The 8,428-nt window shown below is 43.3% G+C and overlaps 1 protein-coding gene across 1 annotated transcript; it reads right to left on the bottom strand.

Moving 5' to 3' along the window:
• Positions 1-6,832: 6,832 nt before the first annotated feature.
• LOC119385205 (nucleolar MIF4G domain-containing protein 1-like) lies at positions 6,833-8,379 on the bottom strand. The gene is made up of 3 exons (XM_037652717.2): positions 8,241-8,379; positions 7,757-7,888; positions 6,833-7,140 (listed from the first exon to the last, which is right to left on the bottom strand). The coding sequence occupies exons 2-3, from the start codon at positions 7,886-7,888 to the stop codon at positions 6,859-6,861; spliced, it is 414 nt and encodes a 137-aa protein (XP_037508645.1). The 5' UTR covers positions 8,241-8,379; the 3' UTR covers positions 6,833-6,858.
• Between the last annotated feature and the right edge of the window lie 49 nt (positions 8,380-8,428).

The following is an 8,428-nucleotide window of genomic DNA, read 5'->3' as shown; positions in this document are numbered from 1 at the left end:
ACATGCTCTTACGATGTAACCAGCCCAAAAGGCCACTGATGCCAGCGCAAGATCTGCTTCTGCTAGAGACCGTAGTGTCCGATATGCGAGCTCAGTGGAAAGGTCCATGGTAGCACGCCCAACAGCAGCTGGTAGGGTGCATGTGTTAGCATCTGGAATGGCCAACCTCGTGGGTGCCTCCATTTCGGAAGAAATAGCCACGTTTCTATCCCTTGCTGCTCGAAGAGCGCCACTGCACTAATATCATGAAGGGCATGCCATTTCGCCAGCAATCATCTTCATAAAACTGTTTGTTGCAGGTCTGTTTCTGCACTGGCATGCGTCGGTATGACATTTGCGTCTTCCTGAAGTGTTGCAATTGTTGGGAGAGAAAATATTTGACTTGCCCAGCACACTTTCATTTTCTCTAAGTTCCTGGGTTGAACATGTGCACAGGTAAGAAATCCGACTGGCTTAACCAGCAACTGCGACTGAATTTCAAAAGGTTTCTTGAGGTAGAAACCACCTTCAATGAGCCCATCGCCGTCAGTCATCTCTCGATAAAGAAAGTTATTGTGTAGGTTCTTTATGAGGTGATTGGGGTTGAAATACAAAGAGAGTGGGTGGCCTTTTTGCAGATGGTGGGGCAGGGCATGAACAGGGGTGCCATCTTCTAAGAGACGTTTGAAGAGAGCAACATTTGTTTGGCGACTGTCAGTGACGATTCTCAACACATGCAAAACTGACATCTTAGGCTACTTTCATGACTTCCAGTGTCATTGAAGAAAGCTTGTCGTTCTTCAGGCACCTCGTGAAGGGATAGCACACCGGTACGACATCGACAGTTGGCAGTCCTCTTAAGACGAAGCATAACAAGCGGTTTGCCACTTAAGGAACTGCACTTCACTTATCCTTGTGACTCATGTCAACAAGACCAAACATATTGTCCACTTGTTTGTCATAACTTTCTGCGCAATGGCCATGTCATAAATGAGTATGCAGTACACTTCCTGCTCCACAGATAGCCCTTTGTGCTCCACACACAGCCGCTCCCTCATTTATGAAGTGACACCGACTTTGCTGGTCGAGTATCCTACACAGAGGCGTAGCCAGAAATTTTTTTCAGGGGGGCGTTCAACCATCCTTTTTGTATGTTCATGGGTGCGTTTGTATGTGTGCATGTATATATACACATGCAAAATCGAAAAATTTCGGGGGAGGGTTAAACACCCCCCCCCCCCCCCCGGCTACACCCCTGGTCCTACATATACTTTCGAAGCTAGCATGACATGGGAACTTCAAAAGGCCTCTGCTTCGAACATGCCCAAATCTTTATTTATTTAAACAGGATTTCTATAATATGCATTTCCGCAGGATTCCCTCATTGTAGAAGGGCTTTGTCTCCTTTCTGCGCGTTTTGCAATACCTGAACGAATGCCTGAATGTCTTTGTTGTTTTCATAAAATGAAAGGCGTTCCTTCATCCTGTCTCGATCGGCCCGCAATTTTTCCAACTGTTCCCCTTGACGAGCAAGTCTCTCTTTCAATCTGTTCAATGTTTTCTTCGCTTCTTCCGAGACATGCGCGAGAGTTTGGCAGGCATGATCGGCAAGTATTGTAGTCTGACAGGCCTGATCGGCAAGTAATGTAGTTTGGCAGTCCTTATCAGCAAATAATGTAGTTTGACAGGCGCGATCAGCAAAACTATGTCCTCCGCACGGCTCTGTGGCCGACTCTGGAACGAGCTCTTCTATCTCGTATTTGTAAAAGCGCGATGAACTTTCAATCTTGGTGCTTTCTCGGGAGCTTTTACAATCGCTGGATCCAACTACAGCGTCATCGGCTAAATTCCTTCGTCGGCGTTTCCTGGGCTGCGCGTTCCCTGCACCCGTGACGACCTGTTTTTTACGTAGCGGCCGTGGTACAAGCCTCTTTTTTTGCATGTATTTGGGATACCCGGGAAACACGGTCGGGACTGCAGTCGGAAGCAGAAGCCTAAGCTTCGTGTCCTTCCTGTAGTCATCCTCTGTGAAATGTAACGCACACACCAGAGACCTGTCGGACGGCTCCCACTTGCTACCTTTTCCCGACGGCCCTTCGCGAGAGATATTCTTCAGCCAGGCTTCTCGACGCTGTGGGTCGCAGGGGAACTCGTGATACTTCATAGCCGCGTATTTCCTGTAGTTTGTGTGGCACAGCGGCACACAACAGCTTCGCGGCATCGCGCCACTAGAAAACGGCTGTCAGCACGCACGCACCCACCAAAGAACCCAACCTAAGCAATGACAAGCGCACTCACAGACAAGATCATACGAAAACGCACGGGAACACGCACAAACGACGAGGCAACCACACTCCGCTAATGCCGCTAGCACGAAGTTATTGCTTTGCGTCCATGTTGTGTCCCCGAACAGTGGCGTCCTCACCAAAATGCACTACTTCACACGCTCCCTTACGTATTTACTCGAAAGTTAAAGTTTTTTTGTTTTTTTTTCTTAGTCGATTGTACTGAACCCCGAAAAAAAAAAAACTTTTTCTGTCTTCACACAACGTGGTCGACGTGGTTTTGTCTGCCTCCGGGATTGGAGGCACTGGAAGCTTTCTGCACCAGACGTTGTTTAGCAGTGCGCGCGATTTTAAAATTGTGGCTAGCATCATTTCCAATCAATCTACTTTGCTGGTATCCATTTGCATGCTTACATCTACTCTCGGCTGCAGAACAGGCAACCATTGTTCTTTTTGTTTTTCACAGCCAGCATTCCTCTGTCATATTAGTACACATTCTGTGCGCAAACTGTAACCTTCTCTCAGCACTCCTTTCAGTGTTGCCTCGATCCTTTGGTATTTCATGACCCTTGCCTGCTTAAACGCAATATTGAAGCATGTGTAAATATATTAGTAGCACTGCTCCAGCATTGCAGAGGAAGCTACTGCTGAGCAGGGGCTCTGTAATGTTGAAACACTCTGTCATGCTTTTATTCTACTCTGCCTGGCCTAAAATTTATATCATCGATGATGCAAATACGGGAGGAAACCAATAAACATTTTGTGGACAGGTCACATATTCATCCTGTTTCAGGGAATTCAATTTCTTTATTCGAAAAGGAATAGCTTTGAGCTGCTTTGAGTCAATGAATGGGCAGAAGTGTTGAGTGTTTTAGTTGGGCCGAACTGGAAGAGCTAAAAAAGGTTTCCGCTTTAGTCCCCGATTAAGCTGCTTCCCCTTGCTTATCATATGGTAACTTGCAGCGATTGCGGCGGCTTGCAACAAGGCGATAAATAAGGTAGGTGACCAGAGCACGTTGGAATCCCATCTTTCAAGCTTGCTCCTCAACTTGATCTACTGAACCAGGGAGATGGTCAGTGTCCACGGTTTTCTGGACTAAGGAGACTGAATTGACAGTCAGGATAATTGGTCTTGATTCATCTTGAACTGCCTTGTACAGCGCAAAATATAACTTGGACTGCAAAGAAGCGCATATGTACAGTGCTGTCTGTTTGTCTCTCTTTCTCTGAGCAAGGATGAGTTCACAGAGTTGTATACACGCACGAACAGCTCAACATCGTTATACTGCAACTGAAAATATTTATGATACTCATATGAATCCATCTCGCCAACTGCAATTAGTAGCCGCTGCCAATGTGATCAGTGGGCAGCCTTCTTGAATTACGTTCAGAATGAGACACTGTCTAGTTATTAAAAAAAATGTTAGGTTTTGTTCAGCACAGTATTGCGATGTTTGGTGTACACATGTCATTTTAACTTCGCAAGATTTCACAGATTTTTGATGTCGCGTAACAAGCAGGTGATTTTATGACACATCAAAAATTTTTGACGAATGGCGAAGAACCAATGGCCAAAACTACGCCGCATTGAAAATAGTGTATTCTCCTAATTTTTTATGTGGTCATGTATAAGTTGTCATTATGCGATGGATCATTTTCACCTCATTTGTTGCATAGCGTTATGAGCAGGTGCTATGTGCGTGGCCCAGAAAATTTCAACCAGTCATAAACAGCTAACCAATGCAGAAAGAAACAATGCGGAGTATTTTAACGTTATAATCACTCACATTTCATCAAGGAAGATTCGCGCTTACACTGTTCGCATAGGCGTATCTACTTGGAGGGGCCAAGCAATGTTGCAAATACAAATACAACAAATAAAACGCATATAAAATATGTGCTACGCCTCTAATACCACAAGTTCTTACTTTTAAAAGAGAATTAGTGGTTGACAAGTTAACAATAATAGTAATATAATAATAGTCATAATAATAACAACACATTAGAAATGCTATTGCGACTAGGAGCAACCAAGGCAAAATATAATATACGTGAACCTGAATATGTGCAGGAAATTGTAGCACTGATTACGGAAAAGAAAAGGTGCGGTCATTCTTACCTACCTTAAAAACGCAATTATTAGCGAGCAGCTTTAAGACATTAATGAAATTTCATTGAATGATAGAAAACTATACTATTGGGAAAGCTGCCATCGACTTAATTGTATTCATGCATGAAGTTGTGTGGTTAATGAATAAAATGTGTTGCTTGTAACACTACGACATGCGAAACATGCGTATGTATTGTTGTCCCAGTGTGTGCCACGTATAACTTACTGTACTTTTTCTATAATGTTATGAAACACTGCTAAGCAAATTCTCTTTGTATATGCAAAATCACGTCAAAGTGAGTGCGACTCTCTCGATATATATATCAATGTGGCGGACGATGTGAGGGAGGCTTGCTCCCCCACTTGCGAGCAAGTTGGTATGCCACTGAGCAGCTTGCTTGAGGGAGCAGTTAGTGGGAAGCACAAATGGTCTTATTTTAACCCATGCATTTGAGTTTAAATGAGCATAAAAACTTGAAGAGCAACATAAACACTATGGATTATAATTTCATGAAACAATGTATAGAATCATCCTTGGTAACCTTCAGCAGATATGCTCTCGCTTCATGTCAACTTTAAAGTACACATGCATAGCATTCATCTTGCAGTATACGACCAGAATTGTCTCACAACAGTGTGACCATGGAGAAATGTTTAGAAATCTGCTTCACTTGTCACTGTACACAAACTGTTCCGCTATAAATGATATACTGCAGTGCAGTGAGCTCAGTGACCAGTGCTTGCGCACTTTGCATGTGTGTGCATGCATGTACAGTCTCACGAATTGAAACACAAAAATTTAGGGCTAAGTAATGCAGGCAATTTCATATCTAGCGTCAGCAGTTTGTCACATCAGAGTAATGCGGCTCTAACACTTACACCAGAGCCAATGTTACCTTTAGTGGCAAGATTTGCAGCGACATGACACGGTTATCATGAGCAAGTGCTCATAGCAGTCATACTTAAAAAAACGATGCTGCGTTTCGATCCATGAGTACTGAACATTGGGAGCCATTGCCGCTTGTGACGTGCATCAATGTTGCGCATTGCGTGTTTCCTATGACACTGGTCTTGTGTAAACGTGCAATTTTTCGCAAAATGTAGGTGCCACCACTTCACTGAAATGATGGATGCTGCTGCGCATTGTATCAGAAGAAAGCAACAGGGTGCATAGCCAATGCCTTGCATGACACAAACACCCAAGAGCTGCGGTGTTTCAGCATTTGTGTAATTTACAGTGGGTGCCCCATACTCGCTTTTTATGGCAACGTTAATGGAAAGTGCTTTATCAGTTTTTTGTTTTGTTTTTGCAACGAGACCACTTCTGAAGAACCCACTCTGCACTTATTTAAATAGAAAAATGTTGCTCGTCAGCAAATAGCACGAGTCCAAACTTCCCGAGTGTTTGTCCAAATTGCCATACCATGGATTTCACGGTATCTTCGTAAAACTCCCATTGCAGGCAAATTGGAAAAAAATATTCGTCTGCATGAACAGCCATTTCAGATGGCATAAGCATGTGCAGAGCAGCCTCTGAAAAATTTGCTTGAAAAATGTGGGTGTATCATAAAAATGGTTACAAAAATACTTGTTCTTATGTAGAAACTTAAGAAAAATGCCTCAACATTAAACTGGTTTTGCGAAGATGCTATGCAAAAAAAGTCTACCTAATGAGAACTAATTTGGCTATGCTGAACATTGGCAGTTATTTATGTCCCCCCTGATAGTTTACACTTTCAAATGGACTTCAGAGTGCACATTTGACCTGCATTGTTCTCCTTACTTTACTGCCCCTTTAAATGCTTTGCATTTTACTTGTAATCAACCTAAAATCTTATTAAAGACTTTCTACTCTTACCTGAAGATGAGATGGAAAAGTCTTGTGCGTAGACGCAACGGCAAATGTTAACACACATTTTAAAATGGCAGAACCATTCTAACCCCAGCAGGCAGTTGGTTGTGACGACTTTCTAGTCTTACCTGAAAGACTTTCTACTCTTACCTGAAGATGAGATGGAAAAGTCTTGTGCGTAGACGCAACGGCAAATGTTAACACACATTTTAAAATGGCAGAACCATTCTAACCCCAGCAGGCAGTTGGTTGTGTGCCTGGCATGGCAGGCCAAGGCCTTGCTGTTAGTAGCATGCTTGCTTAATTTCCAAGTAAGCACTAACGCAAAGAAATGTTCAAACAGGTGTTCAAACCTGAAAGACACGGGTTTGATCCCGCTGCAGCAGTTGTATTTCGATGAAGGTGAAATGCTAGAGGCCTGTGTACTGAACGACTTCATTGCACGTTAAAGAACCCTTGGGTGGTTGAAATAATCCAGTGTCCTCCACTGTGACGTGTCTCGCAGCCCGAGTTGCTTTGGGATGTTAAACCCTGTCAACCAAACCAGCAATGTTTAAACACACAGAAACACACGCCAGTGTACGCTAAACAATGGGCAAAGCCAGAAGAATCAAATCTGGTTTAATTTACATTTACAAAATGGCTTTCTTGTCAGTCCTGCTAAGGGTCTCCTCTGCATGCTCAGCATGCTGCTTGAGTGTGCTGCGGACTGTGGAGTCCATGTCTGGGTCCTTGAGGAAGAAATGCCTGAGGAAGAGGCACAGCCCTTCTCGCAGAAGACGTAGCTGGGGTGCATCCGCCACTTTCAGGAACACTTTCTCATAGACACCCTGAGGTCGGTTCAGCAGCAAACTGCTAAACAGTGTTCGCAGGAGTTTCAGCAATGCCGGGCTCATGTCCACAAATTGGATTGTCTGTCGGGCAGAAAATTACAAAATGGCACAATGCCGTTGATGATCTTTAAAGGCTGCAAATTGTCACAATTATCAGTGCATGTTTTACGCTTTAATAGGTGCCTGTGTAGTTGACGATATAGTGCCTTGCAGAATAAGTGTAAGGCTTTTATGTAGAGGTGACCTACGTTTCAGTAGCACGTCTACACTGGGTCATTTCCACATCACAGGAAGATATAGTATTCGGCTCACTCAAAATCCAAAACATACACATATCTCTGTTGCACATCAGTTAAATTACTCTACATCACTGTATTGTTATAACAGTAGACTCTTACTAAACAAAACCTGAAGGGACCAGGAAATTATGTTCCGTTTAACAGGAGTTCGAGTTACTGAGAGGTGAACAGGGGTGCACAATACAAGTACGAAACTAATAATAATGGAGGCAGTTGTTCCATTTAAGCAGCAGTTACGTTTAAGATATTTCCCTTTACTAAGAGTCCTACTGTACATATTATCTCTCTTATCTCTATCTACACAGGGCTACATGTTTACACTTCACAACATAATGAGATTCTGAATCATGCTGATTAATGTGTACAAAGAGTACATGAACACAGTCCAGCCTTCGCACCTTGAGAACAGCCAGTGACAGGGCCTCTTGCGACAGCAAGATGACTAGAAATTCGGCTAGATTGGCCAGAGCTGTTGGACTCAGTCGATCCAGCTCCTTGAACTTGTCCCAGACTGCGCACTGAAGGCTCATCTGAAATGGAAGTATACAGTAAAACTAGTGCTCACCCAAGTAAGAAGAAAACAAGAAGCAGCATTTTTTTATATGCGACACCATATCTTAGCACCTGTATAGCACAGCTCAGATAAAGTATGACACTATGTGATCAAAAAGGCATTGGAAGTAAGGCTGAACAACAACATGTGATGTCTGCAAGTAGCAATTGCATTGACTATATCAGTGCTCTTTTTTCTTTCAAACTGATCATGCTCATACTGTGCAATTTGGCAATAACTTTCCTTATATCTTGACAATGCTGGTTCAGCCTGTTTAATAATTCTGACAAGACAAATTTTAATCAAAACATTGAGTGTTAGACACCTACGTAAAAACGACGGTCTCGCTTGATGAAGAACTGGGCCAGATAGGCATAGAAAGGGTGTGCTGCTTCTCCTTGAGCAGGCAGTGCAAAAGGACGTGACACATTTCACGCTCCTGTGTTGGTGTCAGGTTCAGATGCATGATTCTCTTCACTGGCACTCAGGTAGTCCTGTCAAAAAGAATCAAAACCAA

This window comes from Rhipicephalus sanguineus, chromosome 3 (genome assembly GCF_013339695.2).
Source record: "Rhipicephalus sanguineus isolate Rsan-2018 chromosome 3, BIME_Rsan_1.4, whole genome shotgun sequence".
Lineage (NCBI taxonomy): Eukaryota > Metazoa > Arthropoda > Arachnida > Ixodida > Ixodidae > Rhipicephalus > Rhipicephalus sanguineus.
Note: the sequence above shows the minus strand (reverse complement) of the source record. Positions and strands in the feature narration are given on the sequence as shown.

Bases quoted from the DNA above. Each gene is read 5' to 3' on its own strand.
- LOC119385205 (XM_037652717.2), bottom strand. From the start codon at position 7,888: ATGAGCCTTCAGTGCGCAGTCTGGGACAAGTTCAAGGAGCTGGATCGA. The intron at 7,141-7,756 runs GTGCGAAGGCTG...TCTGCCCGACAG, and splicing joins TGTCACTGGCTGTTCTCAAG to ACAATCCAATTTGTGGACAT.